The sequence below is a fragment of the Papaver somniferum genome, chromosome 8, assembly GCF_003573695.1.
Source record: "Papaver somniferum cultivar HN1 chromosome 8, ASM357369v1, whole genome shotgun sequence".
Classification (NCBI taxonomy): domain Eukaryota; kingdom Viridiplantae; phylum Streptophyta; class Magnoliopsida; order Ranunculales; family Papaveraceae; genus Papaver; species Papaver somniferum.
The window spans coordinates 150,648,626-150,670,076 of record NC_039365.1 but is presented as its reverse complement, the minus strand read 5'-3'; the positions used below and the strand labels follow the sequence as shown (position 1 = coordinate 150,670,076).

Sequence of the window (21,451 nt, the reverse complement as noted above, 5' to 3'; positions counted from 1 at the left end):
TCTCAAGTTGTATTTTATACGTATATTTCATGTGTCCATGTCAAAATAGCAATCTGACATTCAGTATTTTGTTTTTTTCCTTTCTTTTTTACCCGATGGCTGGTGCTACTGCTGATGTGCTAATGGCATCAGGCCATAACCTTTAGTTTTTTGTCCACTAACCCACGAGTCACAACCACGTGGATCCTAAGAAAAGAAAAAAACGAAATGAAATAGAATCATATAATGAAGGGGATCAATCAATCCTAATCCAAATAAAAACTATCCCATTATTATAACAAGGGTAATACAAAAGCAAAATCAAAGATACCAACCCATCACACTGCACTTCCTTCTTGATTGTTCTTTCTGAAGATCTATTCCTCTTTCATTCAGGTATTTGTCTCTCATTTCTCCGTTTTCAACTCAGATCTGCTCTCACTGCTGATAGCTGTATGATTCATATTTATGGATTACTGCCTTGTTGAGAAATCTGTCTTACTATTATCATGTTGAATCAGATGGGGAAAGATTTTTTTTTTTTTCCAGAGATATTAGTATAAATTGTTGGTCTGCATAATTGAATTTCTTTAAAATCAAATCTGATTTAAGGCATGTAAGGTTTGTTCCACATACATAATTGGAGAGTGATATGATAATTTAGTCAATCATGGATCCAACTTGTTTAATAACTACTATGCTTGGCTACAGTACAATTTAGTATCTACCCTTTTTGGCCATACAAGGAGATGGTTAGATGGATGGCTTTTGAAGTGGTGATCCTCATTTAGAATCACCTTTTAAACAAACAATCAAATGGGTTTTTGTAGTTTGTAATGTATTTGGACGGCCTGTAATTTGTCAAATTTTAGAGGCATTTTTGAATTTTTGTTGGTGATCAATGTGGCGGTGAGGAGAATACAATGCTGTTTAACAGCGTTTGAGGCTCCAATTATATTGTTGCGCTATGAGGTTGAGTGAAGTTAAATTTTTTAAGAATTTCATAGAATTTCCTTGTTCGGTCATAACTTGGAGAAAGCCATGTCTAGTGTGGTCATGGTTTATGCACTTCAAACGGCATTCGACACTTGTGTTAAATAATGCTCTATGTGAACTCTTGGTTTATTTCCATGTTTTACTCCTACTGTTAGTGTAAACATACTTTTCCTTTCCTCGTAGGTGTTTCCAACAACATGTCGATGGTAGCGACAGCTGAAGTTTGTGACGCAAACCCACCACTCATTCATAGTGGTGAGCTTAGAGCTCTACAACCTGTTTTCCAGATATACGGGAGACGTCAAGTGTTTTCTGGACCAGTAGTGACGCTCAAGGTCTTTGAGGACAACGTTCTTGTTCGTGAGTTTCTTGAAGAGAAAGGTAATGGCAGGGTTCTGGTTGTTGATGGTGGTGGAAGTTTGAGGTGTGCGATTTTGGGAGGTAATCCTGTTCAACAAGCTACTAACAATGGATGGGCTGGCATATTGATCAATGGTTGTATTAGAGATGTTGACGAGATCAATGGGTGTGATATTGGAGTTAGGGCTCTGGCTTCACATCCAATGAAAGCCAACAAAAGGGGAGTTGGAGACAAGCACGTTCCCGTCATAATGGCTGGAACACGTATATTAGATGGTGAGTGGCTTTACGCAGATACTGACGGAATTCTTGTGTCTAAGATGGAGTTATCAATTTGAATGAGTAACTTAATCTGCAGGCATTTTTACGGAAAAATCATGTCATTATTACATTCTCTGCCCTCTCTATAGTCCTGTATGTCTTCCTATTTGAGTTGTTGTTACCAATTGTTGATTATAAACTACTGACTGGTGCTGATTGTTTTCGTTGTATATCGACCAGCAAAAAACTTTTTGCAGCGTCTAAATCCCTTTCTCAGCCAAGACATTTGCATCCTATCGTTTATATTATGTCTAAACAGTTGATGTACTGGTTTCAGCATCTGCAATATATGAAAATTTACTACTACTCTTTTATCTCCAGCAACTGCATGGGGAATACTTGCTTATGCAGAGATTTTGGGTTAATTACCACTAAAATTCATTTGCTTAGAAGGCCACTCGCAAATCCGGTGTTGCACCTCCTAACCCCCAACATCAATTGGAGTTTCTGGGAAGTTGGAACTTCTTACTTCTAGAATATTCTTGAAAAGATCTGTCATTAGCAAGTTTTTATTGGTTAGCAAGAATGGTCCCCGACAACCTAGTGAAGCACCAATGAAATAACCCGAAGTTCTTGAAAACAATTTGTCTCTATTAGTTCCAAAGATTATTAAGGGATTCCTTACTGGGAATCAATACTTCTCCTTATAAACGCACATGCTCACGAGCTTCAAAGAAGGCAAACCACTTGAGCGCAACATACTGAGATTTATAGAGCAAGGAAAATGGACTTTAGTATGGAAGCATGGTGGTTTGCTCTAGTTTTTGGTGGTGCACCATTGCTCTTTTGGGTACTGCTAACATGGTGGAATGAAATCTGGTACATAGGTCCTCTTAAACTTCGCTACGGTGGTTACGTTAAGCTTCCTCCAGGTACTATGGGTTTGCCTTATTTTGGCGAAATGCTGAGTTTTCTTTGGTACTTCAAAATCCTTCGCCTACCTGACGAGTTCATTGAAGCCAAAAGGCAAAGGTCAGTTTTAGTGCTCATTTTATGTTTAATACTGTAATATATACATGTTGCCACGGCTTATGTTAAATATAGCCCACACTCTTATTAGTCATAGCAAAAAAGTTTTAGTTAAAACGAAAAACCAAATAAGTTTTTTTTTTTTTTTTTGCTAACAATTAAATTTAAATCCTTCTTCCTCAAAATCATGATAAACCCTAATTTTTCTTTAATCATATTTAAAATTAATTATAATTGTTTTTTTAATATTCTCACAAATTGAACAAATATGTATAAACCCTAATTCTTATTTTTTCCCAAACACGAAATAAACTCTCTCTAAATAATTTTTCTTAATCATGATTACATTAAAATTATGGGATGTTTGGTAACCATTATTTTAATGGATTATCAACCCATAATCCATTATGCAAATTATAATGGATTCTATATGTGTTTGGTAACCATTATAATAATTGATTATTTTAATCATAATTTAAAAAAACTCATTATTTCCATAGACGGAAAAAACTTGTTTTGAATATTTATTATAATCAATTATTTTTTCTAACACACTCAAATTAAAAAGTTTCATTCTTATTTTCTTTGAACCATCAAGAGAGACACAAAAACAATATAGGACTAAAAAAAACTCCTAGATCATTGTTCTTTCCTCTCCTTTTTGAGATCATCATTCTAAGATAATTAATTATTTGAAAAAAATTGTTTGGGAAAAATTATTTTAAAAATGATTTTATTAAAATCATCTATCAATTTATGATTATCGATAATCATAAATAAATAATCATAAATTTTACCAAACAAGGCCTTACCTTCAAAATTTCACAACAACGTCAATCAAAATGAAATTACCTAAGATTTTAATTCTTGTCCTAAGACCATTCTCCTATGAACTCCATAAACATAATCTATAAAAAGAAAAAATCTATAAGATAATGTTTTTTTTCTTCTAAATCATGATTATTGAGGGTGTTGATTATTCTTAAGAAAAAAATATTAATTATGTTAAATATCTTATATAAACTTGATTAGATAATTAACTTTTTTATTTTTGTTTTTATTGATGTTGATCGAGGGATTTAATGGTTATCTTATTATTATGGGCTATATATAATAATTATACATAATTTTGTGGGCTATGTCGAATGATTATAAAAGTTTGTTTGGTTAACTTAAGCATTTATTTTAAATGGGTTATGGTTAATAAATGTGTGGGCTACATTTGAGAGAATCCTATGCTAATTCAGATATCAACTCAATGTTCATTAGATATGGTGAAGGAGTAGGAGTGTACCGGACTTGCCTCTTCGGGATACCATCTATCATCTCCTGTTCTCCGGCTTCGAACAAGTTTTTCCTGCAACGAGACGATATTTTTCCCATCAATTGACCTTCAAATGAACTTTTAGGTGAATCGTATGTTGCTGTGGTGAATGGAAAGGCTCATACTAGACTAAGAAGCTATGTTTTTAATGCGATCAACAGTCCTGACGCTCTTAAGAGAACTGTTCTAGTTGTGCAACCTAGAATTTCATCATCTCTTCAGTTGTGGGACGAAAAAGGCACACTCAATGGAATGAAGGAAACCAATAAAGTATAGTTCCCATTTTTTCTCTAGATTTCGTAGAGTAGAATATGTCCAAATATTTTCCAATAATTTTGAAATGAATTACAGGTAACCTTTGCAAATATTGGAAAACTGTTTGCTAACATTGAGCTAGGCCCTGTCGTGGATTTGCTTGATGGTTATTTCGCTGGCATTATCGGAGGGGTGAGAGCTTAACGCATTAACGTTCCAGGAACAACATACCACCACGCTCTCAAGGTGCATATCCTGGTATGCGTTTCTTGAAATTAATTGTGGCCTTGATTGATTGCATGACATGTCCATGGTGAACTCGGTAAATTTCTTGAAATTGTTTTGACAGTGTCGTAAAAGCGCGATAGACATATTTAGAAAAGAGCTAGAAAGTCGTCGATTGCATGCGAAAAGCCATATTAAGGAGAGAAATGATCTCATGGATGGATTAATCAATATGAAATATGAACAAGGGAAACAATTAGGTGATGAATAAGTTCTTGATAACATTGTGTCTCTAGTAATTGCTGGATACGAATCTACTTCTCTCGCATCAATGTGGGGTCTCTACTACTTGGCGAAATTCCCCGACGTTCTCCAAAACCTAAGGGTAAGTGATAATTTAGATGTGAACAATAGTTGGCCTAGTTTGAAATGTGTTTCACAATGTAACTCGATGCAGGATGAGAACCTTGCAATGACTCACAAGAAGAATGGTGATTTCATAACTGCAAAAGATATTTCAGAATTGAAGTACACAAACAAGGTATTTCACCGGAACGAGAACTTTTGATGTTTGATCAATGACAAAACCATATACAATACCATAAATTTCAATGCTGAATGAAATTGCAGGTGGTAGAAGAAACTATTAGACTTTCCAATGTTGCACCATTCATTTTCAGACTCGTTAAAGAAGATACAGAATACCAAGGTAGAAAATTAAGCTTCATACTTACAAAATTAGTTTAATGGGTTAAAAGAAGATACTGAATTTTTTTTTGTTGTTGTTGCAGGTTATAAAATACCAAAATATTGGAAATCATCATTTGGCTACGACATCTTCACACAGACCCAAGGAATTATAATGATCCAATGTCCTTCAATCCAGACAGATGGAATGTATGAAACCATGCATTAAGAGCTAGCTTAAGAAAAATGGTACTAAATTTTGTTATGTGATTGCAAGAATAAAGAACACTAAATAACCCCTTAACTAATGATTTTTTGTAGGGTCCTACGAAGCCTGGTGCATTCCAAGTTTTTGGTGGAGGAGCAAGGATATGCGCAGGGAATATGCTTGCTCGAGTTCAGATTGCAATTTTCCTGCATCATTTGGCCATTGGCTACAAGTAAATAAACCATAACAAAACTAAGAATGAATATTGTTTTTTTTTTTTTTGAAGCATTAAATTGGTTATGATTGTATTTGTATATTGCATTATTGTTTCAATCTTTTTTCAATCTTTATGTGTAAATAACTAGTTTTTTCTATTTTTTATTTTGTTTTGTTTTTATGGTTTGTAGGTGGGAACTAATAAAACGCATTTGAATATTGTTTTAGTTGAAGGACCACTTGGCTATAATTTTTTCTTCTTTCTTTTTTTAGTGGATCATAAATAGCACTAGTAATTAGTAATTACAAGTTCCAGAAATTAAACCCCTACCTTCTCCAAGTGAGTGAGGATGAGAACCATATCATCCATTTATTTATATAATATCGTCTTAAGTTGTTTTAGAAATGTTTTTGTTTTATTAGAGGTTGTTTGAGTTGTGTAGCATCATCTTTGTTTTACACGAATTTTTACTCAACAAAAAGAACTAAACATAGATTGCTGAAGTTTTATTGTCAGGCTGGACACTTCTCAAAATAGAGGTTCGAACTTGTTTTCGTTCGTAAAATTTGCTTGACATAATATTATTCTTTAGAGGTTTAATCCTTTTTTTACCGCAACTATATTCGAAATTTTGTTGTTACAGGATCGCTACCATCATCCAGTATCAAAAACTTGAATTTTGACATAATTAACGCATATACCTGAATATTCTCAAGTCTTGATTCTTCATTTGGTTGCTCAACGATTGCATTACAAAGAAACCAAATTTTATTTCCTCGATTACAGAAAGGGTCGACTCTCATTCAAACTGAATGACTTGGATTAAAAAAGATCAAATTAGGCGCTGCTATGGGACGTGAACTAGTCCACTTTCAACCAAACTTATTCATATGAAAAGATAAGTGAAAGTGGTACTGAGAGTTTCAAGAGCAGCCGCTTGATAAAAAAAATTGGATGAGAAGTTGACCATATTGCTTTCAAGAAAATTTTTCGGGTTCTTCATATTTAACGGAGCAATTCAGGTTTTATTATTAAAAAAAAAAAAAACTAGAACAACTAATGTTCTGTCGCCTTAGTTATAATTCTTCTCTAAGCGGCTGACGACCAACCTCCTAATGTGTTATATTTGCTCTACCATGATCCAAAAATCACTCCCCCATTTAGTCTCTCACTGGATTTGAAAGTGGATGAGCCATAACCCTTTCTCTTAAAAGCATTGAACTATTAAGTTTTTGCTACACAAAATATTTCTATAGGTGGCGTTGCACAGGTCAAAAAAAAAAAAGCTATCATGGGAATAATAAAAAATTATGCATGAGAGACACTAGTAAATATTTTGGAAACAATTTTTTTTTGGATTTCATCGTCATTTTTCTTGTTAATCCCTTTTATCTCATTTCCCAAAACAATAAACATTAAATTGTTTGTGTGATGCTCATACGTAATAAATAGGGTAACATGTGGAAGAAATCATCTTGAAATTGGAAATCCACCTATCTGATGAGACAATCAAAATCCACTTCGCATTCATCTGGAGTATTAGATACACGGTCTCTGAACAAGCCTTTCTCGAAGTTCTTCTCGTAATTCTGAAAGGGGATACAGATTTTGTCTTAACTGCCAAATAGCATACCAAGAAAAACATAAGATGCTTAATGAGAAAAAGAATATAGTGTTTCATTATGTCACAAAGTATTCTTCAACCAAAATCTGAAAAGGAGTATCCATACTAAAACACGCACTTACATATATAAATACCCGTTTTATCCCTAACCGTAGTTAGCAGTTGCTACATGGTAAGGAAGAACTTGGCATCGATATAATTAGGGATGTCAAGAGTTTTGTTTATAGAGATATACTCTTGGATAAACATATTCGTTACTGATTCCTCAACAATACAATTGTGTATTATATCCACCAACTCGTTATAAATATTTGTAATAATGGTTTTGTTATGTATTACATCTCGTAATACCAACACCAAAACAAGAAAAGGATAAAATATAGAAAGATGATCAATCTAAAATACATTAAGCAAAAGTTATTTGAACCGAGGCGAGTAATATCTTTCCTTAAGATGTTATTTTCCCTTTATTATACTGTAACAGTTTCATAACGGCACATCTCCTAAGATACAATGGTTCCATTTATCATTAACACGACATTAGAATAATGACGAATACGACTAATACAATCTGATGAAATACAAACTATTATTTGACCCTTGATTATGAATGCAAACTACAATTTTGTAATACTAGTTTAGGATTCTAAAAACCCATATATGGGATGAGAATGAGTGTGGTTTATATAGATTCAAGGAGACTTTTGGAGAAATCCTTTCGCAGAGAGTCACATCCTTTCATGGAGAGTCATATCCCTTAAGATAATACTTCAAAATGAAAATGTTTAAGTGAGTGGACACGTCCATTCACACAAGTTATGTCAATTTGAATTTCGACTAATTAACTAAATGATATTCTTATTCAAAAATTCCAAAAATCCCCCACATATTGAATAAAAATTCATGTAAATTTAATGTAGACACTAGAAAGAATTTGTACACGGAACATCACTGTACCGAGATAGATAACTTTTGGCTATGAATCTTCCGTAATGAATAACTACCTGGTTTACTAGTTGTTCAGAGAACGCGATGTCTCGAACTTCCCAACTTTATGATGTAAACTGATGTAATAGATTCCTCCCAACTTATTTCCTTACATCATTGGTTCTCGGTTGTGTTCATTTCGGTCTTGAACGTTCTCCTTTTTTCGTGAGTGCTCTACAGTAACATAGCCTTATAGTTATCATAGAAGCGACCTCGCTTCTCACTCATATAAGTGATTTCCTATTTGAAAGTATACTGCCATACTTTTCTTAGTCAGACTAATCTATAAGAATTATTAAGAGAAATTATCGACCTCTTACTTGACAGGCAACACCGTTTCATCATAGAAATGGGAAAGAGAGTAATCTCTCACCGTGCTTCTGGTAGGTATAAATTTATAAATTGGTTGTCCCCTTTGAACCTAAATAACCATGGGATCTCCAATTGCTAGGTTGGGTTTCCGTTGTAAAACTACTCTATTTGTCGGCTTGATATAACTCACATACACTATTTCTTTAAAATGCGCGTATTTGAGAGCAATTGATTTATGGTGATTTGACACTGATTTATTTTCCGTGATACCGTAATATCTTAAGCTATGTTTTTTTTTTCAAACAATCGTTTGATCCGAACAATATATTTATTTCTAGCATGCATGCACTTTGTCCCTGAGTATATTGTTAGAGCAGTGCTTTGTTGAACCCACAAGTTTTGCTATCTCAAGCTTGTTGTCAATGTTAGATGAACAAAACTTGATTTCTAGTTTACCAAGTCAAGTTTTGGACTATGTTAGAATTTGGTAGTTTAGTATCAGACATCACCCTTGAGGATAAAGCATCGACGAAGACATTTGGAGAACTTCATCAACAAGGTATGTGAAGACTAAACCATTCTATTTTACTTACTATCTTACCATTCTATCTTATGAGAATATGCCGTATTACTTCTAGTAGATTTATTACAAATAAGAAATTTTGCGTCAAGCTTGTCTTGTTAAACATATCAAAATATGATTCGAGCATTGGATCTTCAAATGTCCTTAAAAACATTAGTAAGAAACAATTTGAAACGCAGGGGTACCAAGCACACCACCAAATTTTTGTCCTGGAAACCTATATGGACAAAAACCTAATACAATTGCAAGTAAATTCACTGAATGATCCTTGAGAATATGTATATGGCGTTTATATCTCTAACCTCTTCTCAATCAGTATGTATATAGACAAAAATACGTGAAACTGATTGTTAAGAAGAGTACTTAGCCGATCTCAAAAATAAATAACCAGGATCAATCTAGTCTTATCCAAATAATCCAACCGGAATTATGCCAAGTAATTAAACTTGTTATTTCTCTTTCAAGATACGAATTCTATAAGAAACGAGTCTCGTAATCGATCACAATTAGATGGATGTATCTACTAAGATTTAATACGTACAAATTGCGTAAACACAATTATAATGATAAATTATATAATGCGGAAAAGGAAAAACACAAGAACCATAAGTTTTGTTAACGAGGAAACCACAACAGAAAAACCCCGGGACGTCGTCCAGATTTGAAAACCAAACTGTATTAAGTTGTTACAGATACTAGCGTACTATCAGACTTTTGAATTAAATATAGTTGAGAGCGTATCCACCATCCAAGAAATTCAGTTAGAGTCGCGCTCCTTACGTCTCTTGAACCTTGCAAGGAATTACACAATTGATTCCTTTAGCTGACGTCCTTTATAGCCTAAGAGTTTTGAAAAGACGAGGGTACCCAGATATACCTCAATATAAAACCTTTCCACCTATAAGTCCTTTCTCCGAAAATGATTGTCTATAGACTGAGTCGAGACAATGCAACAAATCTGTTCACACTTCGTGTGATCGTCTATGGATACGAGATCGAGGCAATACGACAACAAATAACTTGTGTGGTTGACTATGGATACAAGATAGAGACAATACAACAACGAAGTATGTTTACTTGATAAATGGTTCGGACTTAACCAAACACAGTAGGATTAATATCAAGTAAATAGGAATTAATGTTTGTGCAATTTACTTTAAATTATAACAACAACAATTATAATTGCGGAAAATAAAAGTAAATGACACAACAAGATTTTGTTAACGAGGAAACCACAAATATAGAAAACTCGGGACTTTGTCCATAATTGAATACTCTAGGATTAAGCACAAGTAATCCCAACGTGGGTGGATTTGTTCAGGGAGACGCAGAAATAGTACTTCAAGATCCATCACGTGTCCAAGGCCATTTGTTCTTCTTGGCCGCTATACAAAATCAAACCAACTTCGTATAGTTGAAAGCAAGCAAATAAGCCCATAGTTCACCTAGTTCCGTCTGTATTCCAACGCCTCCAACCTGTAATAAGTCACGTACTTGGAACAATTCCTTTGGTTCGTATTCCAAACATTAAAGGAACAACAAATCTGTTTGGTATCAACTCTTTTCAACCAAGTGATATGAGTTCGACAAAATGCTCTTCTGTTTATCTCAATAAACTCCTTTTTCAGGTTCTTAGATCTATCTTATCTTTAACTACCAAGGTAATTGTTAAGATTTTGCAATCAATACTTTTAATCACAAAGAAACGTATTGATGCCGATATACACAAGTAATCAACCAATCTACCACAAGGATAAACCGATTATAGTTGGACTCTCTTTTACCGAAACAAGTATTGTGCACACCAAAGATTATGAACCCAAATCAAAAATCTTCAAAGTCTTCTTTGTCTTCAAATCTTCTTAAATCTTCAATAAACACCTGTACACAATCAACTTGAATCTCTTGTGATCAATCACACATAAAACGGAGTCTGTTAACAATTGATTATCACAAGACGTCCTTAGAACTAAAAACGGTCTAAAGATCCCCGTCGAAACTTCGATCTAGTTTGAGTGAATCTTATATCAGAAGAGAAGATTCTCAAGCAGAAACAAACTAGGTGCAACCAAAGTTCAACAAACGTTAGTCAATCAAATCAATTGAAAACTAATATCAAACCGCAATTATATAGTTTTCCACCAACGGTAATAATAGAGCTTCTCAATCCCAAAGAAGTCTTTAAACTGAGCGGCCGTAAGAGATTTCGCATAATTAGGTTACTTTCCCCTCTGAATAGGCGGCTTCACTAGTAACATCACAACTAGGTAGTTTTACTAGCTCTGAGGATTAGTTTGCTAGAAATGCAAACTTTTATATTTATAGACCAAAGAAGTTTGGACACCAAGGAATTTCCAAAACTAAAAATATTCTTAAGATATGCAATATATTCCAGATTCGGTTTCCATAATTCCTGGAAATGCTTTGTCCAAACATTGACCGAAAATCTCTTAAAAAAACTCCAATTAGTAAATGCACATTACCAATTTTCATTTTCCAAAAAAAATAATTAAAAACCTTAATTAAAAGTTGCTCAACTTATTTTTTCGATCCGGGATTTTCCTTTAGCTATTAAGGAATATCTTTGAACAATAAAAGATAGGCGTTACTGCACATGTTCAAAATATGTCGACATCTTTACTTTGTAAGTCCTCTTTCATACTTACAATCTTGAAACCGATTTTTCACACTCTCAAACGAGTTTAAAATTGGTTCATCTGACTTTCAAGAACTATGTGATTGATTAAGAACACTCAATCACAAATCATGGGTTTCACGGTTCTACCAAAACAAGTTTCGGTTCTACCTCCATATGAGTACTGTGCGTAGTCACACTAGCTTTCCAAAAATTCGGTTGACTAGGTACTAGGATCTGTTCCCCACATACTTATGGTAACTACTTTTATTTGTTGCACATGTCCATAGGATCGGTTCCCCTTTCACTAAAAACTTGTTGCACATGTTCATAGGATCAGTTCCCCCATATACTAAAAGCGTGTTGCACCTCATACAAGGATCGATTCCCCTCTTGTGATCGGTTGCACCTCTTCATAGGATCGGTCCCTTTTCCTAGAGTTGGTCATACCAATAACACTAAATCTATCATACCATCTCAGGTGATTACTTAAGATCGTTTTCACTAGTAAAAGTCATACCAATACAAAAGTCAGGCACTTGTGAATAGTTTTACCAAGAACATAAACAAGTCATGAGAGGTTATACTAATCACATATATTGGTAGTTCAAAAGATGTGCAATGAATAAAAATACCAATAAAGCCTAGCGGTTTCCCTATCGATCCACAAAACAAGTTCACGAATTTACTTCCTTTAAACAAATGTCAAACATTGTTCCTAGGATGAAATCTTCACCTTATACCCATACATAATCACAATAGCATTCAAACGATTATGTCGATGTCTTATATACAAAATTTAATGGTTAAACAGTAAACCTCTTATTGTATTCCTTAATAAGTGTAATCATTCATGCTTCGCAGTTATGTTTTCAATATGCACGACTTGAAAGATACCTTAGGGAATGAAACAGTTCAAGCCAAATATCACTAACCTCAAGTGGAAGGATGATGTTTTCGTTGTAACTCCTTACTTCTTCACTTTTTCAAGTCTTCGCAATACTTGTAATGTCTCATATCCTAATACTTTCAAGCTAACCTATACGAAGTTGACTCTAGTACATAATCAAGCGACTCTTTAAATGAGCTTTGGCTCACAAAAATATGACAACCAAACTTAACATATCAACGCTTGGTGGGTTTAACCGAGATATGCTCTAACAATCTCTCCCTTTGTCAATTTTAGTGACAAAACTCTTATATCATATGGATGAAAAAATTACAAGAATTCATTACACATACGCTTGATTCCTGAATTCAACAACACAATAACCTGTATACATTCAATCCATAAATGCCGTTGTTGACATTATAATAACAAAGCTAATACTCCCCCTAAAGGTAAGATATATAGATTTTATCAATATGCACGTCTTTGTTATTCCTTTGTAGTCCATATAATTACAAGTATCATATGATATGCTACTCCCTGTCTATGCTTTTACGGTTTCGTTAGATAAATGTTTAAGCACCAAAATCCTTTCCCTTAGTGATACCGATCAATATAAATCAATACCAGTATCACTTGTTTACTCCATATATTTCTCTCTATTTTTGTCATAAAATGACAAAGAAACGAAAAAAATAAAGGACAAACTGAAAGGATCTTACAAATATCAATAGACTTGCAACTTATAGAGTTAAGCACGAGGGTTCCACACAACATTTTGGATGACAAATATCAAAACCAAAACTGCAAAGTAATTTTGTTTTGATATGTTACCAAGGAAACAATTTCCCGAAGCAATTTTCCCTAATAGTTTAGCAAACCAAAAATCGACTAAGCACCTTAGTTCCTTTGCTAAACCGATTGTACAAATACAATCGCTTGTTCGATAAGACCAAAATAAAGATAACTCTATTTTTCTCATCAGGTTCTAATTATCCATATAACTTAGACATTTAATTTTTAAAAAGACAAGTACTAGGTTCGTTAACTACCATTTATTGTTAAGGCATTCGATTAGACTTGAATAACCGAAACCTCCACTTTGATAAGTCTAACTAAGATCAGGATTAACTTAGTTTCTCTTATCCGGAATTGAATTGGACTAAACAATTTATACCGTAAACCTTTTTGTTAGAGCGTTTCTCGGTCGAACTCGCATGCGTTGCTATCTCAAGCATGTTTGTCAATGTTAGTGATCAAAACTATAAGTCTTGATTTCTAATATATTATAGCTAAGTCTTGGACTAGGATACAAAGTATAGTTGAGCTCAAGTACTTCATGGAGGTTTATCATACAAGTAGAAGAACTACTCAAGGAACCGGTGGAACTTCTCGATAAAAAGGTATGTGAAGACTTGAACTTATCTATCACTCAAAAGTCTATCTACTCTATCTCCTACTCTTTGAGACAAGAAGTCGTATGCTATATATATAGACTTTGATTATACACATTTGGTATTTCGAGCCGAGTATACCTCGCCTATCTATATCTTGAAATGTGAGTTGGTAAACTTTTCGCTTTAACCAAGTTTATCTTTACCATGCGACGAAACTCATGATATGTTTCAATCATCTTAAAAATTGTTTTGACGAGAAATGGTATAGCAACTATATAACGTCCTCTAAGAATGTTTCAATGATTGAAATGAGAGTTTAGATTACATAAACAATGGTGGACATAAGCATTTTTGTGGAAACACATTTATGTATAAGTCCTATTCCTTGAACCAAAGTTTGCGAACTTTGTCGATCAAGAGAACCGGAAGACTGACGTTAGCCAAGTCCGCGAACTCAATGCGCGAACTGCTGAAGTTCTCAAACCAGAGAATTTCTGTTGGAGTTGACAAACTACTTGCGTGAAACTAAGTCCGCGAACTCAGTCCACGAACCGGCGAAGTTCTCATACCCGAGAATTTCTGCTGGAGTTTGTAAACTCTGCCCGGTAACTTAAGTCCTCGAACCTAGTCTGCGAACTTGAGAAGGTTATATCTCTGAAGATGATTTCTGAACTTAAACTTAAAAAGACTAAGGAATGCAGTTTGCAAACCGTGGCTATAAAAGTTCATGAACCAATTCAAGTGAATCAAATCATCTTTGCTTCAATTGTGTCTTGTGTAGTACATGAGATTTCCTTGCAATTGAATAACTCTCTAACTAGTTCATTTGAAATCATTTGAACTAGTTATGGTGAAGAAGAACGTGGTTGATATGGTATGCTCATATGGCTAACCTTTTGGCTAACTATTGTTGAACCAGCAAGTGCATACGTTTGGGTACGGTTAACAAACCTAGAAGCGTGCATTGTCAAGTGTGTGTAACAAGCTAAGTTTTCGATCTAACGGTTGAGAAATATTATCTTGAATCTAAATCGGGTTTTCATCAAACGGTGGATATTTATTGCTTTGTTACCAAGGTAACTTAATTGCAAACCCTGATTTGAAAGACTATATAAGGGGAACTCTAGTATCTGTACAAAACTAATCCCCACACCCCACGTGTGATACAAGTTTGCACACTAGAGTCGGTTCTCCTTTAACCTTTTATTTTCTTCTTCTAAAACCAGGTTAACGACTTAAAGACTTCATTGGGATTGTGAAGCCAGACCGATACTACTTTTATCGCAGTTGTGTGATCTGATCTTGCATCTTCTATCGTACGAGTACAATCAGATTGATTGGCTTGAGATTGATATCTCCGATAGGCAAGATATAAAAAGTAATCACAAACATCTTCGTCTTATTGTTTGTGATTCCACAACATCTTTTTTCTCTACCATACGATTAAGATTGTTGTGAGGTGATTGATAACTCTAGGCTGTTCTCCGGGAATATAAGACCAGATTATCAATTGGTTCCTGTTCACCTTGATTATTATCAAAAGATGGAACAAAACCTTTTGGGGTTTATCTGTGGGAGACAGATTGATCCTTTGATAGACTTGTATGTGTGAGACAGATTTGTTTATTATCAAGTCTTCGACTTTGGGTCGTAGCAACTCTTAGTTGTGGGTGAGATCAGCTAAGGGAATCAAGTGCGCAGTATCCTGCTGGGATCAGAGGCGTAGGGAGTACAACTGTACCTTGGATCAGTGGGAGATTGATTGGGGTTCAACTACAGTCTAGTACGAAGTTAGCTTGGAGTAGGCTAGTGTCTGTAGCGGTTTAATACCGTGTGTGTTCAATCTGGACTAGGTCCGGTGTTTTTTTCCTGCATTTGCGGTTTCCTCGTTAACAAAATTTCTGGTGTCTGTGTTATTTATATTTCCACATTATATTTGTTTATATAATTGAAATAATACAGGTTGTGCGTTTGAATCAATCAATTGGAAATCCGAAATTTGCTTGTTGATTGATATTGATTGATCCTTCGATATTGGTCTTTGGTACCATCCAAGTTATTCCTTGTATTTGATTAGAAGTCGCAGTTCTTGCTTGAGTAAATCAAATCAAGAAGAGAGATATAAACTCGTTGATATACTTTTAATTGATTGAGTCTTGTTTATTCTCTTAAAAGTATATTCGAGTTTTTCCATGCAGATTGCTAAGCGAAATATTGGGTGGTGTTGTTAGACCCCCGCTTTTTCAATTGGTATCAGAGCAGGAAAACACGTTCAAGATATTGCAAGTCTGTGTTTGTAGAAATCTGAGTTTGAGGAAAGAATCTCTTACGCATACCAAGATGCCTCCTAAAGCTTTCAATTATGTCAGTTGTCTCGGGAATACCTCAAAGGATTGATCCTTAGTTGATTCTTCCGAATCCCGAGGTAGGAATACTGTCTCATCTTGTGTTGACCACTCTTCCTCCAATCAGACATTGAACACAATGGAAAAAGCTGAATTGGAGCTCACCAGAATCGCAAAAAATTCTACTGAGTTTGTTGATCTTCAGAATCATGATCAACTCATCGATGAATTTGAAAAGTCTATTGATCGAGAACGTGTACTCTATAACATTATTGAGTCCTTCTCTAAGGATATTGAGAAACTCCTTCAAGAAACTAATTTACAACGTGAAAAATTAGTGTTCTTGAAAGGATGGTCAAAGAAGACTCAATTAGAGTGAAACGTTTGATCAAGACGCATTCATCTGATCTTGACAGTCTTCGTGTTGAAAAAGAGAAACTAGAAGCATCCCTTTCACTAGCCCATGAACAGTTCAAAGTCCTTGGAAAAGGATAACTCCGTCCTAAGGAGAAATTCTTCTGTTCAAACTATTCCTGACATACAGTACATAAAGAAATACTCTCCAGGAGAAGATTGTGTCGAGAAACGTTTTCATGACTTACCATCTTCTCACAGGGCTGTGAAGTTAAAATAGATGCCGTTTTTTGCTTCTCCTCCACGAACCTGTACTTTCTGTGGAAAAAGGAATCAATATGCTATCCATTGTTTTTCCAGGAGGAAACAAATAGCTAAACTTCACAATTTGCTTCGTTTCACTGTCAATGGAACAAACAGTCAGTCGACTACAACAGCGAACCTTATGTCCACAGGAAACCAAACAACTTATAAAAATGATCTCTTCCCTATAAATCATTACAGGACGCTTCTAGTGGCATAAATCCTTGTGCTGCTAATGAAAGCATTTTCTGTGCTTATAAGAACAACTATGGTAAGTCTAAGTATAGAGTATGGAGACCCATTTTGGAAAATCCTTTAGAACCGGTTTATAGAGGTCCTAGACTCAGTAATCAGAAAATTTCTTCATCGGAGCTTTCAAGAAGGGTTGTGAGAAATTTCTCTAAAATTGGAAGAAGTCAAGGGAAGACAAGAAATATTGAGGTCAAATATCCAGGTGGAAATCACAACTATACTCTCATCACCTATGGTGACACAACGTCTCCCTTTGCTATCTAGTAGTAGAAGGATCCATCCTTGTATCTAACTTGAGAGACACAAGGATGATGTTTGAGAGACACTCAAGTATTTAGTTGTTTTTCCTCTATGTGTATCTTACGATGTAAGTTGTTAGTATTTCTTTTGTGACCCTTCTCTTCGGTTGAAAAATTGTATGTGCCAGTTTGCAATTCTTCCTTGTTGGGTCCTTTCTTTCTTCCTTGACGATTGGTTTAGTTCACGAACGTCCATATATCCTCAAGAAAATTTAGGGTTTCTATCTAGGGTGTACTTTTGAACATATATATATCTTATATGTGCTCATTAATCTTCAGAAAGGAACTCTATGAATACGGTTCCCAAAGAAGAAGTTAACCTTACTAGGGAGAAAGATCTCAAAGGTAGTAATTCAGCTCAAGAGTTTATCCTGAAAAAGATGCTTGAAAAGAAAGAGTACAAATCTTGGATTGAAGAATCTGTCAAGGATTTAATTCTCGTTCAGAAAGAAGAGCGAAATTGCTAACCTTCAACCGTAGTTAAACCAGCTCATTGATGGACATGCAAGAATCCTTGGTACTCAAAATATCTTGATCAGGAATCAGAAGAAAGTTATTCTTGATTGTGCTAAGGCTCGACATTTTGCTCGCATCGTTGATTGAAAAACTAACGTTCTAAATCATGAACATGGTGTCTCTACGGTCAACAAGATCAAGGATATCAGTGATTCCTATTTCGATGGACCATTCCAGAGGTATAAAATCATCAAGTAAAACTGAGCTTTATTTATGTTGCCTAGTATGTCTTCTTTTTGGTTTACTTGGAAGAATAACTAGTGCCTTGAATAGCAATGATTGTGACTACATATAGCTATCTTTTCATTTTCTTGTTCCTTTATTTAGGTTTATTGTTTTACATTCTAAATTTTTTTGGAGGATGATGTTTTGCAGTATTAATCTTTATGATTTGTTATATTGCAATTTGTTATGGGATATTTTTGTTTACGTCCGTGAACTATGTTTGTCCGATACTTTGTCAAAAGTAAAGTCTTTCGTAAGTCGATATTTACGTATTGATAAAAGAATGAATGGACTTTTGACAAATAAAAAAGTTAAGCCTATATTGTCAATTCATTAATGGAAGATAGGTTAAAATCTTTTGCGAACAAGGATGAAGTCTATTATTGTTATGCAAATAATGATGTAAAATAGAATGAATCCTTGTGTATTCCGCAATATTGATCATCCCTGATCCATATTTTATGTATTACTGTGAGGCTCCGTAATGTATCCTATGTTGAGCACTATACAACCAAGTTGATTTTTTAGCTTAGTTGTTGTTCCGTGAGATATGTTATGTCGAGCATATTGAGCTAAATTAATCATCTTGTTTGGTTATTTATTTATTGCTCCGTAAGTTTTCTTATGCCGAGCAAAACAAACGACAATTAAATTGATTACTTTTGTGATTAGTTTGGTTGTGTATTCCAATTAGATTAATTATGGGTTCTCTTGTAATTAATCTAGTTGAGTATTTTCGTGTCTCCATAAGTTCTCTTATGTTGAGCACTTTATGTGTTTAATTTGATTGCGTATTCCGATTAAATTAATCATGGGCTTACTTGTGATTAATTTGATTCAGTTTTTGGATATAGGAAATCATTCTCATGGTGTTTTGTGTCCAATAAAAATCCTTCTTTTCTTTCGAAATTAAGGTCACTCTTGTTGTTCCTTCAGGAATGACATCAAATGGGGGAGAGTTCTTTTGAACTTGTGCATAATGGTCATATCTTGAGGGGTGTGCGGCTGTGGAATTTTAGAGGAGTTATCTTGTATCTTTAAACTCCTTGATGAATGCATTTAGCTTCGGCTTTATGATTGCATCTAAATTAGTTGGTATGTATTTTTTTCCTTTTGTCATGAAATGTCTCTCTCGGAAATTTTATTATGATCCCGTTCTTGTACCTTTGCCAATTTTATTGAAAAAAAGGGGGAGAATTAATATGTAGTTCACATTACAAATACATATGGTTTTCGGATCATTGTGTAAGGGGGAGTGGTTTCCACGTGAGATGGAGTATTGACTAAGGAGGAGTGATACATATCACCATAGTATTATTGTTGAAGTTATGATACAGTTGAACTTTGACGCTGTGTAATAATACTATGACACTGTATAACAATGATCAAGAACTATGTTTTCTCATTGTTATAGCTACGGATCCTTGAAAAAGTGGGGGTCTAACAACCACACCCAACAATTCGATTAACAATCTGTATGGACAAACTCCAATATAATTTTTATGAGAATCAACTAGACAGTTAGACTCAATCAATAAAAAGATATATCAAAGAGTTTATATCTCAATCTCTCGATTTAATGTTACTCAAGCAAACAGAGGGTCTCGATTAAAGAGAGATAAACTTGGACGGTACCAAAGACCAATATCCAAGGATCAATCAATATCAATCAACAACCGTTAGGTCGGACTCTCAAATTGATTGATCTAAACGCACAACCTGTATTATTTCAATTATATAACAAATATAATGCGGAAAAGAAATAACACAGACACCATAAGTTTTGTTAACGAGGAAACCGCAAATGCAGAAAAACCCCTGGACTTAGTCCAGGTATAATACACATTGTATTAAGCCGCTAAAGACACTAGCCTACTTCAAGCTAACTTCGGACTGGACTGTAGTTGAACCCCAATCAATGTCCCACTGATCCAAGGTACAGTTGCACCCCTACGCCTGTGATCCCAGAAGGATACTACGCACTTGATTTCCTTAGATAATCTCACCCACAACTAAGAGTTTCTACGATCCAAAATCGTAGGCTTTGACAATAAACAAATTTGTCTCACACAGACAAGTCTATCAAAGGATCAATCTATCTCCCACAGAAAAACTCTAAAGTTTTAGTTTCGACTTTTGATATAAAATCAAGGTGAACAGAAACCAATTGATAATCCGGTCTTATATTCCTGAAGAACAACCTAGATTAATCAATCTCCTCACAACAATCTTAATCGTATGGTAGCGAAACAAGATGTTGTGGAATCACAAACAATGAGACGAAGATGTTTGTGATTACTTTTTATATCTTGCATATCAGAGAGATTAATCTCAAGCAAATCAGTCTGATTATACTCGTACGATAGAAGATGCAAGATCAGATCACACAACTACGATAAAAGTAGTATCGTTCTGGCTTCACAATCCCAATGAAGTCTTTAAGTCGTTAACCTGGTTTCAGAAGAAGAAAACCAAAGGTTAAAGGATAAACGACTCTAGCACGCTAACTAGTATCACACGTAAGGTGTGGGGATTAGTTTTGCACAAGACTAGATATCTCCTTTATATAGTCTTTCAAATCAGGGTTTCGCCTTGCTCACCAAGCCAACAATATCCACCGTTAGATGAAAACCTGATTTATATTCAATCTAATATATCTCAACCGTTAGATCGAAATCTTTGCTTGTTATACACAATTGAAGTGCACGCTTCTAGGTTTGTTAAACGTACCCAAACGTGTGCATTGTTGGTTCAACAATAGTCAACTAAAAGGTTAGCCATTTGAACATTTCATACCAACCATTTTCTTCTTCACCATAACTAATTCAAATGACTCATATGAACTAGTTAGAGAGTTGTTCAATTGCAAGGAAATCTCATGTACTACACAAGACACAATTGAAGCAAAGATGATTTGATTCACATGAATCGGTTCATGAACTTTATAGCCACGATTTGCAAAATCATTCCTTAGTCTTTATAAGTTTAAGTTCAGAAATCATCTTCAGATATATAACCTTTCTCAAGTTCGCAGACTAGGTTTGCGGCCTTAAGGTACTGGAAAGAGTTTACAAACTCCAGCAGAAATTCTAGGGTTTGAGAACTTCGCCGGTTCGCGGATTAGGTTCGTGGACTTGGCTCACGCAAGCAGTTTGTTAACTCAGCAGAAATTCTCGGGTTTGAGAACTT

The 21,451-nt window shown here is 34.7% G+C and overlaps 1 protein-coding gene and 1 pseudogene across 1 annotated transcript; both read left to right on the top strand.

Moving 5' to 3' along the window:
• Positions 1-201: 201 nt before the first annotated feature.
• Positions 202-1,962, top strand: LOC113303499 (putative 4-hydroxy-4-methyl-2-oxoglutarate aldolase 2). Its single transcript, XM_026552536.1, has 2 exons — positions 202-375; positions 1,159-1,962. Exon 2 carries the CDS (start codon positions 1,173-1,175, stop codon positions 1,671-1,673), a length of 501 nt encoding a protein of 166 aa, XP_026408321.1. The 5' UTR covers positions 202-375; positions 1,159-1,172; the 3' UTR covers positions 1,674-1,962.
• Positions 1,963-2,380: 418 nt separating this feature from the next.
• Positions 2,381-5,756, top strand: LOC113306199 (annotated as a pseudogene).
• Positions 5,757-21,451: the final 15,695 nt, after the last annotated feature.

Excerpts from the sequence above, each read along its gene's own strand:
- LOC113303499 (XM_026552536.1), top strand. The coding sequence starts at position 1,173 with ATGTCGATGGTAGCGACAGCTGAAGTTTGTGACGCAAACCCACCACTC.